The 15,278-nt window shown below is 54.0% G+C and overlaps 2 protein-coding genes across 2 annotated transcripts in view; both read left to right on the forward strand.

Annotated features, from left to right (window-relative positions):
• NOTCH2 (notch receptor 2) overlaps window positions 1-9,775 on the forward strand; it is a gene marked incomplete at its 5' end in the record, with an annotated part of 177,680 nt that extends 167,905 nt beyond the window's left edge. Inside the window, 5 exons of the mRNA XM_079314138.1 lie at window positions 59-227; window positions 4,312-4,613; window positions 4,891-5,038; window positions 5,288-5,385; window positions 6,250-9,775. Of these exons, the coding sequence (XP_079170264.1) occupies window positions 59-227; window positions 4,312-4,613; window positions 4,891-5,038; window positions 5,288-5,385; window positions 6,250-7,590 (2,058 nt within the window). The 3' untranslated portion in view covers window positions 7,591-9,775. The remainder of the gene's footprint in view (window positions 1-58; window positions 228-4,311; window positions 4,614-4,890; window positions 5,039-5,287; window positions 5,386-6,249) is intronic.
• Window positions 9,776-12,847: 3,072 nt separating this feature from the next.
• REG4 (regenerating family member 4) lies at window positions 12,848-14,559 on the forward strand. The gene is made up of 6 exons (XM_079314435.1): window positions 12,848-12,992; window positions 13,647-13,722; window positions 13,840-13,937; window positions 14,015-14,152; window positions 14,223-14,328; window positions 14,450-14,559. The coding sequence occupies exons 1-6, from the start codon at window positions 12,879-12,881 to the stop codon at window positions 14,521-14,523; spliced, it is 606 nt and encodes a 201-aa protein (XP_079170561.1). The 5' UTR covers window positions 12,848-12,878; the 3' UTR covers window positions 14,524-14,559.
• The last annotated feature ends 719 nt before the right edge of the window (window positions 14,560-15,278 follow it).

A 15,278-nucleotide genomic window follows, 5' to 3' on the forward strand; every position in this document is an offset into this window, starting at 1 on the left:
CCAAGAACTCAGTCACTTGCTGGATATTTTGAATCAACTGCTTGTTTGCTGTGCCCAGGCTGAGGACCAGGCCTTGCTGCCAGAAGGGGACGAGCAGATTGACCAGCGCCAGTGGACACAGCAGCACCTGGAGGCTGCAGACGTCTGTGGGAGCACCTCACTGGCCCTCACACCTCCCCAGGCAGACCAAGAGGTGGATGTTCTGGATGTCAATGTCAGAGGGCCAGGTCAGTGCTCAGTGTCTGTGTGTCCTGCCAGCCAGGCACCAACCTCCCCTGTCTCCAGAGGCTGGGGCTGCTGGTGTTGCAAATTAAATGGAGTGTGCAGGAACACCAGCAGGAATTTTATGGTGCTCCAGGAAAGCACAGTGTGCACTCCTTGGAAAAAAAAGCTAGAAGGGTTAAACCATGGTCTGTAGCACATGGAATATCATGGAGCCAGGAGGACAAGAGTTCTCTTAGCAAGTACCTGTAGAATCTCATTTATAACACTGTGTGCCTAAGTGTATTGTCAGAAATTTTGAATGCGTAATTTGTGCTGGAAATAACCCCCAGTTTCTCCAGTTGGATCACTGCAGAGATCTGTGCCAGACTTTTCTAAGGATCATCTTAACAAATTTTATACCTGAGGTGTCTGCAAGGATGGCTTTTTCCTGAATAAGATGACTTTTTGTCAGTCTACCCCATAAGCAGTGTGAGAGGTGTCTGTCCTGCACAGAGCAGCAATGCAGTAAGGTTGTCCATGAATTTTTTTTATTCCCTGATTGATATCTTCAGCTTATGCTGATCAAGTCATTGAGTTGATAACAGACCTGTGGACTTGAAGGTCTCTTTAACACGCAGGTGGGTTTGCTATCTCTCAGTCCCAAATTACTAGATGCCCTGAGAACTCTCTCATGCTTTTTATGAAAGCTGCATAAGCTGGTATGGGACTGGGTGGGTCATCTGTTAAAAACTGATCTCTGGGTTCTGAGAGGACATAGCTGACCAAGAACTTCATTCTGGTTGGAAGAGCTGCAAACATGGCTCTTGCTTATATGCAGAGAGGTGATGATAATGCTGCAATTCCCTTTTTTGCTGTGTTTTGTGGGAATATTTCCATGCAATTGAAGGATGACTGGGCCCATTCTCTCAGTTCCTTTCCATTGTCTTTTCTGCTCATTGACCCGTTAGCTCTCCTAAATGCAAAGGGAAGGAGGGATTTTTGTGTAATGAGTGTGAGAACATAAACTATTGGTTTCTGCCAAATTTGAGCTTTTTTTTATTTCCCCTATTGAAACTTCTAGTTGTGTGGCAGGGTAAAAGCTTTCCAAGTGCAGGCAGTAATGTTCTTGAGACTCCAGACTGCTTATTTTCTTGTTCACCCAAAGCTTTGTCCAGCAACAGCAGTGAAATAATACTGACCTGTGAGTTGTTTTCCTGCCATCCAGATACAAATGTGAAGCTTGCAGCAATTTCTCTCTGTGGTGTCAGAAGCAGGCAACTGTGGGGGGCAGAAAGAATTTTAAAAGTCTAACAGATATTGGAACAACAGGTTAATAAGGAGGGGTAGGATTCCTCACAGTTAGTGTGGCTGTTTCTTTGCCCTGACCACCCTCACTTTTGCAGGCAGATGGAAAAAATGAGTCCTTCTGAGAGGTAGTTCCCCTCTGTCCCAAGAAATCTGAAAACTGGATGGTTCACATCCCAGTAATGCTTTGCTGCCCCTAATTAATTGCAGAGGGTCTTCAGGCAGATTGACCTGAGTGCAAGTGTCTGGGCTGGAGTGAGTGAAGCTGGGTGAGTTGGATCCTGGCTGCAGGTGCAGGTTGAACAGTAGAGATCTCTTCTAGAGAGGGGAGAAACACCTCATGTACCAAGGGTTTGTTCTTAACCCACCACCTTCTGCAGTCTCTCAGATTTAGGGGGATCCAAGAGCACCAATGTCCTCCAAAAGCATTGCCTGGAGATTTTTCCTGTGGGTTCCTTATATCCCAACTTTCAGCACCTTGTACCTGAGTCTGGTGAACTCCTGACTTCACTGTCTCACTCTGCATGTACTCAGGGCCTGTGCTACTGAAAGGCAGAAAATAGAAGAGTTTTTATAAAATGCTGCCACCACCTTTGTCTCCCCATGCTATTCTTCTGCTGTGTCCCCCAGAGCAGTGAGGACATTCTTTTCACTGGAGTTATTGTGAGTGTGTAACCAGGGTAATGCAATTATAGGCATAACTGGTAACACCACCTATAATTAAAATTGATGAACTGTCCCTATTATATGCCCCTCTTTTTTTTCAGTTAGTAAAACTTCGGTGGTTTAGACTGGAATTTTCCATGCTGGGTGTCTGCCTCCAGCTGGATGCTTTTGGGTTCTTTTCCAGCTCTTTGAGAGAACAAGCTGGAAGGAGGAAAAAAGACATTGTGTCCACAGCTTTTTTTTTTTTTTTTCTCTAGTAGTCCATCAAGCACTTAATTGTGACTGTCTAGCTGGATGTGCTTTTGCTAGCCTCATAAAACCAACCGTGTGTGGCCAACTTGCAAGGCTCTGAAAAGAGCTGCATGTACCTGAGAAACTTTTTGAAGGGTGGCAGCTAATTATTCCAGGGATTTAATGCTTTGCTGTCCCTGTGGAGAAGTTAGGCCAGGAAAAGTACAGTGGTTGAGCAAGCCAGACCTATCCTGAGAATGGTTTTTCCCAGAGCTGTGGTGCTGGAGGGAAGGAAAGCTCCTTTCTGTGCTCTGTCTCCCTGCTCTTTGTGTCGTGGCAGTACAGAGGAGACCACAGCCTGACTGGAATACTGAGGAGGGTTCTTTTGGGACAAGGGAGCAGAGCCAGCAGTGAGAGGGAGAAGCACAAAGGAGAGCAGCAGAGAGGGTCTCCAGGCAGGACTGGCTCTTGGAACTGAACCTGTGCCCATTCTTTGCTGCAGTCTGTCCAGCAAATCCTGGGAAAGGAGCAGGGTGGAAGGAAGGCTGTCCTGTGGTGGGGAGCCACTAGGAGGAGTGTGCAGGCTGCTGGAGCCTGGGCAGAGCCTGCTCCTCCAGTGCCCTGCATTTCTAGAAAGTTTTGGAACTGTCCTAAAGCAGAGAGCAGGAAAGACTCAGTGATCAGAAGCTGGGAAATGGGAGCAGGGCATTAGAGCAGTGTGTGTTACTTCCAGTGGGAGATATCACCTTGTTTATGTGCACAGGACCCCAGTGTGGCTTTCTGCAGTGCTCTGTGATTGCAGAGGAGCTGGTGGTTGTCCTCTGCTTGCCAATGGGACAAATTGAAAATTACTTGCTGAAAAAATGGTCTTGTATTTCTGCTGGAGGGTTCCAGTGTGAGGTTCCCTTCTGCTGCCATCTCAGTCCCTCTTGCTTTCCTCTGAGGGATGTGCAGGAAAACAGTAAAATCAGCAAGGAAGCATTAGTGTCTACAGCTGCAGTCTTGGGGTTTTAGGGAATATCACGTAATGTTCAGAGGCTGCTGCTACTGAAGCGTTTGGCATTTTTATGGATTGGTGAAAATATGTGGAGATGTTTTAAATCTTAATCATCCTGCATCAAGGAGGATATTAAGAAGGGTGAAAAATAAGCAGCTTGGCTTTCCTGCACTGTCCTCTCTGATTAGCAGAGAGGGAGATCCATCAGAGGGAGCTAAGTTAAGTTAGAGATTTGGAGGAGCCTTTCTTCTTCCACTGACAATGCAGGGATCCTGGTTGAAGGAGTGTGACTTTTGCCTTTGTGGACATCCCATCACTGGAGACTTGAGCAGAGTGAGACCAGTGTCTCCCAGAGTACTCAGGCTGTGTGAGAGTATTCATCCTGGGGCATTTGTCAGCTTTGAGTGCTTGACTGTCACAGCTTCAGGATCCTTTTTGTGATAACCTTGCTGTAGATATGAAGTCTTTTATCTGCATTTCCCTTCAGGTTGATATCTGAAGTGGATGTCACCAATAATCAGTGGCTAGTTGTTCAATAAGTTTTCCTTCAATTGTTTCTGGGGATATGATGAGAACATCTGTACAAACAGTTACACTTGTCAGATTTGGTTTTGATTTTTGTAGCCCGTGCTTCTCTCAGCTAACCTTTACTTTTAGTGGAAGTTTTACACTTTAGCAGCAAAGGTTTTTCTGTTTTGTGGTGATCTCAGTCTTTAGAGGAATACCTCAAGTTCTGTTGGGTTTGCAGTAGGTTCTCATGCTTGGAAAGCAGACAACTTACTAATGTTGGGCTTTAAGAGGAGGTCTGGGTTAAAGCAACAGGAGGGATTGTAGCTCAGGGGAGAAGGATGGTGGGAAGGTTTCCATGCCTTTGCCAGGTTACTGTACCCCCATCTCCCCCTCTGCAGACGGATGCACCCCACTGATGCTGGCATCGCTGCGCGCGGGCGGCTCCGACATCAGCGAGGACGACGAGGACGGGGAGGACTCCTCAGCCAACATCATCACAGACCTGATCTACCAGGGGGCCAACCTGCAGGCTCAGACAGACCGCACGGGGGAGATGGCTCTGCACCTGGCAGCCCGCTACTCCCGCGCCGACGCCGCCAAGCGGCTCCTGGACGCCGGGGCGGACGCCAACGCGCGGGACAACATGGGACGGACCCCTCTGCACGCAGCCGTGGCTGCTGACGCACAGGGGGTCTTCCAGGTATGGCCACTGGGGAGCTCTGTGTTTGTATCAGCCTCTGTTTTGCTCTTCTACACTGTGGTGGCCAGGCAGAGCTATTTTGCAGGCAGTTTTCTCGGGTATCTGTAGCTTGAAGAGCCTGGCGTGCATAAATCATCTGGAGTGTATTTATTTGGTCTGTTTGCTCCTGTCACTTGTTTTCTGGGTCCTTGCACTTCATTGTCACTGTAAAATTTCTCTTGAGATTCTGCCAAAACCTCAGGATTTTTTAAAAAATGCATCTTTCCCTGTTGTCCAGATCCTGATCCGTAACAGAGTGACAGACCTGGATGCTCGGATGAATGATGGGACCACCCCGTTGATCCTGGCTGCACGTCTGGCTGTGGAAGGGATGGTGGCCGAGCTCATTAATTGCCAGGCTGATGTCAACGCCGTGGATGACCACGGTAATGTGAACACCATGTGCCAGGCTGGGCAAATATTTGCCCTGCTGTGAGCAGGGAGGGGTGGGTCCTGCTCTCCTAGAGTGGGGGCTCTTCATGAATTCTGTGCTCAATCACACATTGGACTCTCCTGCAAAGTCCTCCAGTGGTAATAAACTACAGGCTGCTGCACAGTGGCTTGGTTCAACAATCCTGGAGGAGAGGCAGAATAGCTCCGTGGTTTGTTACTGACGTTGTTGTGTTTCCCTGCAGGTAAATCTGCTCTTCACTGGGCTGCTGCTGTCAATAATGTGGAAGCAACACTAGTACTGCTGAAAAATGGAGCCAACAGAGACATGCAGGATAACAAGGTACAGTGTGACAGTGTCAGCAAACCTGTACTTTCTAACTCAAAGCATTTCTTCACTGTTGGTAGTGTGCTAAGTTCAGATTTTCTTAACTGGATGCTTATGCAGGCCTTCCAAACCCAGACTGTGACTAGAGCTCTCCCCAAGTGCTGGATCTTGCAGGGTTTCTGATATGGGAGAGCAGGTTTTTTCTGTGTTTGGCCAAGTGCTGGGCATCAGTGCTGTCCTGCTTTTCATGCAGGGAAGGAACTCAAGACACAGTCAGTGGAATGTGAGAGCAGCAGGTGAAGTGCTGCTGGTGTCAAACAGTTGTGTTCCAGTTAGCAGACAGAAAAATACCTGGTGGCAGCAGTTGTGTCCAGGGTTCTCAGTGCAGGGTGGAGATGGGGCACAAGCCCCTCCCTGTGACAGACTGTCTGCACTGTGCAGATGTTCTGTAGCTTCAGTGTTAAGTTTTTGCTGTGTCTTAGTCCTTGGTTTCTCTCCTCTGCCTAAAGTATCTTTTTTGGATTGTTATGTATCACTCAGTGGATTTTAGAGCTACCAACAAGCTCTAGTTCCTTAGTGGGCTGTTTTAGCCTTTTGTACCTTTCCCTCATAGAGGTCGAGGAGAAAGGCAGCAGGTGCTTGGCGGTTCCTCCAAGGGTCCAGGGCACAGTAAGTGCCCTTCCTGGTGGGAAAGTTGAGCCTGTGCTCCACTGCTGTGTATGAAATCATCATAATCTGCCTTTTTCAGTGTGCAGTTCTCTGGGTCTATCAATGTGACACTGCATTAAACAGCTAGGCTGCCACACCATGAGGGGTTAGGAGCTAGCTGTCAGTCCCCCACGCTGAAGCTGCTAAAATATTTACTGTCTGTGTTTCCAGGAGGAGACCCCACTCTTCCTGGCTGCTCGGGAAGGCAGCTTCGAGGCAGCAAAAATCTTGCTGGACCATTTTGCCAACCGGGACATCACGGACCACATGGACCGGCTGCCGCGGGACGTGGCCCAGGACCGCATGCACCACGACATCGTGCAGCTCCTCAACGAGTACAACGTGGCCCACAGCCCTGCCGGCCACCCCGGGGCCATGCTGAACTCTGCCCTGTCCCCAGTCATCTGCGGCCCCAACAGGTCCTTCCTCAACCTGAAACACGCCTCGCTGAGCAAGAAGTCACGAAAGCCCAACGCCAAAGGCATGCCCGCCAGCCTCACCAAAGATGCCAAGAGGAGGAGGAAGAAGTCCCTCAGCGAGGGCAAAGGGCAGTTTTCCGAGAGCTCCGTGACCCTGTCGCCGGTGGATTCCCTGGAGTCTCCCCACGCTTTTGCGTCTGAACCGACCTCTTCTCCCGTGATGCCGTCGCCGGGGGTGCTGCACTCGTCGCCCAGCTCGCTGCTGGCCGCGCCGTCGGTGCAGCCCGCGCACGCCATGTCCTTCTCCAACCTGCACGAGCTGCAGCCGCTGGGACGCGGCTCCGGCACGGTGCTGCCGTCCGTCAGCCAGCTGCTGTCCCAGCACAGAACCACCCCTCCCAACAGCGGGCTGGGCCGGCTGCGGCCGGGAAACGTCTCCGGCGAGTGGATGAACCGCATGGAGGTGAACGAGTCGCAGTACAACGAGATGTTCGGCATGGTGCCCCAGGTGATGCATTCCCACCCCGGCGTTTCCCAGCAGGGCGGCTTGGTTCAAGCGGAGGCGAAGCACCTGGGGGTGTCCAGGGAGTCCTTGCCCCCCATCATGACTTTCCAGCTGGTTCCCAAGGGCAGCATAAACCAGCAAGCACTGCCGCAGCAGGCCCAGTCAAACTGCGCTCAGAACATGGCCGGGCCTCTTGGCTCCATGTACCAGATCCCAGACCTGGCCCAGCTGCCCAGCGCCTCGTTCTCCATGGCTGCCATCCCTCAGCAGGACGGGCAGGTGGCTCAGACAGTCCTGCCGGCCTACCACCAGTTCCAGAGCTCGATGGGCAAGTACCCCACGCCTCCCTCCCAGCACAGCTGCTACTCCTCGGCCACAGAACGGACTCCTAGCCACAACCGGCACTTACAGGGGGAGCACCCGTACCTGACTCCGTCGCCCGAATCTCCGGACCAGTGGTCGAGCTCTTCGCCGCACTCTGCCTCCGACTGGTCCGACGTGGCCACCAGCCCCGGCAACAGCCAGCGCGGGCCAGCGGCCGCCCACATGACGGAGCAGCAGCGCAGCAACATGCAGGTGTACGCCTAGAGCGGGCTCCAGAACTCATGAAGGTCTTCCAGGATGGAAATGAAGAACCGTTTTAGTATCCAAGAGTCTTAACGAGGATGTTCTTTCGTTGGAGGGACTGTGGTCGCTGTAGACTTGTATGCTTTTATGCTAAACGGAGAACCGTAGAAGCTGGTGATGGAGAAGACCGGTTCTAACCAACTCCCACGCACCTTGGACGTGACTGCTGTCTGCACTGGATTCTCCAGTCTGCTTTTAAACGTCTTCCACCGTTGCTTTGGGGAGACAGCTCTTCAGCTTAATACATCTTGTGGTCATTTCTCCAGAAATTTAGCCAAAACCAGCTTTGTATCCTTATTTTGTTACTCTTCCTGTTACTCACGTAACCTCTCTCTGAAGCACCTTCTACTAGTTCTCCTCGAGTTCAAGTTGTCTTGACACAGCTCAGAGCTGCACCCACTTTCCCAGCCCCGCTCCTTCCCTCGTCCGCTCTTGCTCAGCAAGCCAGCCGGACCTCCTGAAACACCTGCAGGTCAAGTGACACCTCCTGTCACACAGCTTCACCCTTTCCCCTTCAGGACTCTGTCTTCTAGAGACCCACTAACACCCCTTAGTGTCCTCACTGCCTGCTCCCCAGGTACTAGGAGGTTATATATGCATATAGTCTTTTTAGGTTGGTTGTTTTGTTATTTTCCCTCCTGAAAACGCTGGTCTGACCTGGTCTTCCGCCACGGTGTGGCCCCATCTCTTCCCTGAGACGCCCCTGAGCATTTGACACACTACCCTCCCCGTGCCCCCGTCCTGCCAGGAGTGTCCATGACTGCCTTCGTGGGCTCCCGTGCCAGAAGAGATGCACTGCAACCAATACAGGCTTTTTGGGATGAGCACACGAGTGTTTCAGAAACTGCTAACACGAGCTCCCAGCGTTCTTGCACAGTAGTCCCCTCCCCTCCATCCAAGGGTGTCTGTGTGTCCTGTCCTCCAGATGCCATATGCTGCCTCTTTATGGTGTTATCAACAAGTGTCAAACATGTGGTTGCATGTTTGCGGTGTGTGTCCTTCTGCGTCAGGAGTGACATCCAGCCCTTTGGAAAGTCCCTTTTGCTGCAGCCCTGGGTGAGAGCTGCCTTGTTTTCCCCTGCTGCAGCGCTGAGTGCCGAGCCAGGAGCTGGGCTGTGGCAGCAGAACAAATCCCTCAGAAACCATCACCTCCTGCGGGTTTGGGGCTGTGCTCTGCTCCCAGCTTCAGCCTGGGTGCAGATTTCCCAGATTGCAGCCCTTGTGCTCTGTCACAGCACGGCTCCCCCGATGGTTTTGGGGCTGTGGAAGCCAGCTGTCGCTGACCTAAGCCGCTCTTCCCGCTCTGTCCACAAGAGCAGCGCTTCTCTGGAGGGCTCCAGACCAGCCAGCAGCCCCAGTGAACATTTGTGGGGATGGTTTGCTCCTGCCTCTTCAGGGGAATGCTGCAGACACGTCTTCCAAAGAGCTGGGGGCAGCTGGGTGCTGCCAAAGGACTGAAGTTGGGCCATCCAACACCCTACCATGTACAGTATTGTCTCTGGTGTTTCTTTCCATTCTAATCAACAGTCAAAGTTGCTTTCCTTTCTTTTATTTTTTTTTTCCTTCCAATTCCTCTCAAAGGTACATGAAGGCAGGGCCTCAGGAGGAGCTGGTTCCCGGGGCCGTCGCTTTGGGCTGAAGTTTTTAATTCTGTGTGAAGTTCCCACTGCAGCATGGCTTGCAGAGCTCAGCTGCAGCTGACTCAGACCCCCAGGGGGGTCTCTCCAGGTACACCTCTCACTGAAAATAATGAAGTGTTGCTGCATCCATGCTAAAGAAAGGGCTTTGGTCCTTAGCTCCAAATAACCAAGTGCCTTTTTTATATATGTGGCTGCCTTTTACAAGATGAGTGCTTTCTGTGGAATGAAGCCAGTTCCGTGCCTGGCCTGTTAATATGATGGCCCTCTGCCTTTCTTCTCTCTCTTTTTTTTTTTTTTTTTTAACTACTTGTAAAGATAATATCTCCTTAAGGTGGTATTTTATCTCTTAAGTTGTAGAGTAACCATTCACAGCAGCATTTTCCTATATTAATAATGGAAAATATTTGCTTATTTTTACATTTTTTATAAAAGTCTTTTATGAAAATAGTTGCTGCCAAATGTATAAGCAATTTTTATCCCCAGAATAAAAAAGTATGTGCCCAGTGTCTGTGTGCTGCTGTTTTCATTTTGTTTTCCTGGTTACTGTGACACTGGGTTATAAATGAATCATGGGTGCTCTGTCTCAGCACCACACAACTTATCTCACCCAAGGAAGCTGGAAGCAGCTTAGACTGGGTGTAGCAGAGGGATTTTGGGTCTCTTGGTTAGTTGAGAAGGGGGCAATACCCAGCTGGACATACTGGGAAGGATGGGGAGGGACTGGGATGGGTCCTTTCTTAGGTGTTTTGTGTAAGAGCTCTGGCTTGCCTGTGGGAGCCAGGGAAAGGCTGGGGTGCTTGTGTGGCTTTTAGGAAGATGGTGAGCCTTTTTTCCTGTCCTACCAGCAGGGAAGGGGACCCACATCCCTGGAACTTTCTCAGAAGTTGATGCATGGAATCCTTAAGGTTGGATCAGCCCCCTAAAATGCTCGAGCCCAACCTTTAACCTGGCACTGCTGTGTTCACCCCTTCACCATGATGACATACAGATGTTTCTGGAACATTCCAGGGATGGTCATTCCACCACTTTCTGGGCAGCCTGATCCAATGCCTGACTGCCCTTTCATTGACAAATTTTTCCCTTGTATCCTATCCCTGGTGCAACTTGAAGCCATTTCCTCTCATCCTGTTGCTTAGCCGGGAGAAGAGACCAACCCCCACCATCTGCAGCCTCCTTTCAGGTTCTTGTAGAGAGTGATAAGATCCCCCTGAGCCTCCATTTCTCCAGGCTGAGAGCACGAAGATGTGTGATTCTCCAGCCTCTGAAAGAGGGAATCACCACTCCTCTGTGCTGGGCTCAGAGTTGGAAGAGTTTGACTGGAGCAATCAAGCTGTCAGTAGCTGCTGTGCTGTTTGGAGCTTGGAGATGCCACTGGAGCCTTGGGCTCCACTGGTGCTCACCTGGCTCTTCTCCAGCTCTTGCTGTGTACTGGGAGCCAGCAGCTGAATCACAACACAGAGCTGGGGTAAAGCTGCTGGGGGCATTTCAAGGGTTTAATATTCAAACAGTGCAGCTCCTTTATCTCCTGGTAGAGCCAGCTGGGCGAGTCCAAACCTCCGGGAGGCATTCATCCATGTTCTCCCCACAGCTTGCACATCTGTGCCAAAGTTTAGCGAGCTCTGGCACAGCTGCTTTGAGTTTACTCCTGCTCAGGCTGAGGCTTGAAGCTCTCAGGAGTCCTGAGTCTCCTCAGGACTGCTCCTGCCTCTTCTCCAGCCCAGGCTGGCCAGGGGCTTGTGGAAACAAGCATCCAAACTCAGCCATCCAGGCAGTGAGATGCCACATCCCATTTATCTCACTGATTAGCAGTGGATGAGCCTCAGGCTCTTTGAGGGAGGTTTTTTCACGGTTTTTCCATAAATCAAGGGTGGAGCTCTGTTTTCTGGGGAGTTGCTGTGTTTGCAGGGTTTCACCATTGATCGAGGCAGCTGATGTGTGGCAGGTTGTTTCTTTCAGAGCTGATAGCAGGCAGCAGCTGTGTTTGGACACGAGGAGGTTTCACCCCTGGGATCCCGCTGCAAGCAGCAGCAGCAGCTCTGCCCCGCTGTGTGGGTGAAGGAGAGGGCTCTGATCCTCCTCCCTCCTCGGGGCAGAAGCCAGACTTGCCTCTGCACGCTGGCAGGGAGCTGCTTCCTGTTCACCAGCTGCATGTTCCAGCAAAGGCTGCTGCAGAGATCCCGTGGCAGATCCCTGGGCTGTGCATGGCTGCTGCCTGACAGCACAAGTTCTCCACGTGGGGGGAAGCAGGGCTCAGCCCTGGCTCTGCATCCTCTGCAGGGAGCAGCTGCTTGGCTCATACTAATGCTGGTGAGCACCAGGCCCTCAAGGGCAGCTCCTCTCCTCCCCATGGCCCCACCAGGGGTTCTGGGGAAGGAGAGAAGACACCAGGAGTTTCGGGAATGGAGAGCCAGGTGCCAGGGGTTTGGGGGATGGGGAAACAGACACCAGAGGTTTTGGGGAAGGAGAGACAGGCACCGGGGGGTTTGGGGAAGGAGAGACAGGCACAGGGGCTTTTGGGGAAGACCAGGAGTTTTGGGGATGGAGAGACATGCGCTAGGGGTTTTGGGGAAGGAGAACAAGGTGCCAGAGGTTTTGAGGATGGGGAAACAGACACCAGGGATTTTGGGGAAGGAGAGACAGGCACTAGGGGTTTTGGGGAAGACCAGGAGTTTTGGGGATGGAGAACAAGGTGCCAGAGGTTTTGAGGATGGGGAAAGAGACACCAGGGATTTTGGGGATGGAGAGACAGGCACAGGGGGTTTTGGGGAGGACCAGGGGTTTGAGGGAAGGACAGTCAGGCACCAGGGGGTTTGGGGGAAGACCAGGGGTTTTGGGGAAGGAGAGGCAGGCATTGGGCTGGAGCTAGCAGCAGCAATAGCCACGGGACAGGCAGCAGGGTGGCTGCTTTGGTCCATCAGGAGCCTGCAGAACTGCAGCTGCCTCTCGCAGGTGCACAGGAGGCTGTGCCAGACCTTGCCGAAGGGCTCATCCCCGTGGCTCCGTGCCACTCCGGGGCTGGAGGTGCAGGGAGCTTTCCCTTCATCTCGGAGGGGCACAGAGTGATGCAGCCTTGCGTCATGGCCAGCCCCGAGGGCTGGGCACCGTCCCCGCTATCTGATGGCCTCGGCAGCCCCCGGCTGCAGGCTGTTCCCACATCCCGCATCCTGCTCGCACACCTCCCCCGGCAGTTCAAACAAGGGCGGTGTGTGGGTGACGCAGGGCAGAGCCGGGCAGGGCGCGGTGCCATCCCGCGGTTGGGGACAGGGCCACTGCCAGGGGGTCGCACTCACGGCCCGGCCCATCGCAGGGATTATCCGGCCGGGATTGGGGATCACCCCCGGGGCTCAGCCCTGCCAGCCCCCGGGAAATCCAATGCCCTGCGGGCATCTCTGCCAGCTGCCAGGGCTTCTCTGGGCTGGAGGATCGTATCTGTATCGCGGGAGCAATTAATGATAATTGCAAGGGGTTTATTGACCAACTAGGACAGGTTCTTCCTGTCTGCTTCTGAAGATATGATAAATGCAAACAGAGTGAAGATCTGGGCAATTTTCCAGCAAAGTGGGGCGGACGGAGGGGGGTCAGCAGTAAGATTTTTATGGTGAGAATCACATGGACTGGGCAAACACAGGTGCTGATGAGCACCATGCTATAAAGGGCAGCTCCTCTCCTCTCTCGTCCCTAAACTGCGACGAGCCGCTGTTCCTCACCATCTCCGGAGCACAGGTGAGGAGCAGAACCCTCACAAGGCAGCTGGGGCACGGGATGCTCAGAGCCGGCTCAGGGGCGAACAGGAGCCGGTCCCTCTCCTCTCCCTGGCAGCCCCAGCCGGAGCTGAGCTGAGCTCTGCCCTCGCTGTGATGCTGCATTTTCCAGCTCTGCGCTGACTTTTGTCGCTGCTGCTTTGAGGGGAAGACGAGCTGAATCTGCAAATCGGCCCCGATGCACGGGGATTAGCCCAGATAAAGGGGAACTGCGCTGATGCGGTTGATTTCCCCCCCCAGCCTGGGCAGAGCTCTGGCCGTGCACGTAGTCCCTGCAGCCCCACCTGTGCCACTGCCTGGCTGGGGTCCCCCGACCCGTGTCAGCGACAGCAGCCCCCCGTTTGTCCCCACAGAGCAGCTTGGCTCTCCCAGATGCCTCCTGCCGAGTCTGGGGCTGGTGGGGCCAGGACAACCCGCTGCCAGTGTGGGTTGGGGACTCCGAGCTATGCCTGGGGCAGGGGGTGCAGGTGTGGGCAGTGACACGGGGAGAGGAGAGGGAGGCACAGCCTGCGTTCTCCTCCGGGCGGCTCAGAGGGGCCAGGATCACACTTTCTGGGCACAGGTAGCATCCTCAGTCCCCGAGGGGCCTTGTGTGACCCTGGCGAGCCTTTTTCAGGGAGCCAGGAGGATGGCGGCCGCGGCCAGACTCGCCCTGCTGCTGCTGGGCTGCGCGGGGCTCCTGCTGCCGGTCGGTGAGTGCCGGGCTCGGGGGCAGCTGCTTCTGTAGCTGGGCCAGGAGGGAGCCAAGCTCTTCTCCAGGCGGTGATGCCGGCTGTCCCTCACCCCTGCCCGCTCTTCTCCCCGAACAGGTGGCAGGTACATAAACTACTGCCCCCCCGGCTGGTCCTACTACAAGCTCAGCTGCTTCAATTACTTCCCCGAGCCCCTGACCTGGGAAGACGCAGAGGTAAGCGCAGCTCAGGGGTACACAGGGTGACCTCCCTTCTCCCTGAGGAGCCCTGGCGCTGACAGCTGTCCCTGCAGAGCCGGTGCGAGGAAATCCAGAAAGGAGCTCACCTGACCTGGGTGGAGAACACCCAGGAGGCAGAGACCCTGAAGCAAGTCATCTCCCACTACCAGCGTGTGCAGTCCGTCTGGATTGGGCTCCAGAAGAACAAAGAGGTGAGGGGTGGGCTGCAGGGGTGGTGGGGGACAGCAGGGCCGTGCCTCTGACCTCACTGTCCCTGCACAGAGCCAGGCGTGGCAGTGGACGAACGGGAAGGAGTACAGCCCGGACAAGCATGTGCCAGGGAACGGGGCCCGAGGGGGGAGCTGCGCTGCCCTGACCCATCAGAGCGGTGAGTGCCGGTCCCTGCGCCCATCCCCAGCCTGGGCTCGGCTGGATTGTCCCACAAGGTCCCATCCCCTTGGACGAGCCGGTGCCCGCCCTCGCCAGCCCGCCGCTTGTCTCTCCCGCAGGCTTCTCGGTGTGGTCCAGCGCCGACTGCTCCCAAAGGCATCACTACATCTGCAAATTCTACCCCTTGTCCTGAGCGCAGCGTCGCCGGCCTTCCTCCCGTGCCACCTCCCGCTCCTTCTCCTCAACCCCTATAAATACATGTTATAAAAAAAAGAGAAGCATGAGAGTGCTGTGTGAGCTTGGTGTTCGCCATGAGAGAGAGAGAAACGGGCTGTGCCACGACTCCCCGAGCTCCCCGGCTTCCAGAGGGCAGAGCTGTTTGGGGATGAATCCCCAGCAGCTAGGGGTCAGTGGCTGTCCTGGCTGAGCAGGAGAGTATGAGTTTTGCTCATACCGATCCTCGGGTGACAGATACAACAGGGGAGCAGGTGGGGGGACAGGAGTGTCCCCGGAATCTGTGACCTGGGGCACAGGTGTGGATGGGGACAGGACTGTCGTGGATGTGCAGGCATGGGGACAGGACTGTCGTGGGTGTGCAGGCATGGGGACAGGCGCTCCCCCCAGGTGCAGACAGCTCCACAGAGATTTTGGTGCTGCCACACTGCCCCAGGGCCGTGCTGACAGCAGCGCTGGGACCAAAGGTCCCTTTCGTGTCACTGCAGTGTTGCCACAGGCATCACGTGGCTGTTTGCCCTGCTGCTTTGAAGATGGCTCTGTCCCCACCCACCCCACGGGGTTTTTGCCCCCCCAGCCCCCAGCACGTGTCAGACGTGCACTGCGCCCCGGGCAGCGCGGATGCTGCGGGCACCAAACCCCTCTGCTCCCTGCCAGGAGCGCAGAGTGACCACAGCCTGGCACCGGCGCTGCCCCTGCCCCGGGCAGCCCGTC

The sequence above is a fragment of the Erithacus rubecula genome, assembly GCF_903797595.1.
Source record: "Erithacus rubecula genome assembly, chromosome: 10".
NCBI classification, from domain to species: Eukaryota; Metazoa; Chordata; class Aves; order Passeriformes; family Muscicapidae; genus Erithacus; species Erithacus rubecula.

What these genes read in the sequence shown, in the direction of transcription:
- REG4 (XM_079314435.1), top strand. Translation starts at nt 12,879, where the DNA reads ATGGACTGGGCAAACACAGGTGCTGATGAGCACCATGCTATAAAGGGC. An exon ending in TGACCTGGGAAGACGCAGAG is followed by an intron (nt 13,938 to 14,014) that starts GTAAGCGCAGCT and finishes CTGTCCCTGCAG; the next exon opens with AGCCGGTGCGAGGAAATCCA. An exon ending in TGCCCTGACCCATCAGAGCG is followed by an intron (nt 14,329 to 14,449) that starts GTGAGTGCCGGT and finishes TCTCTCCCGCAG; the next exon opens with GCTTCTCGGTGTGGTCCAGC.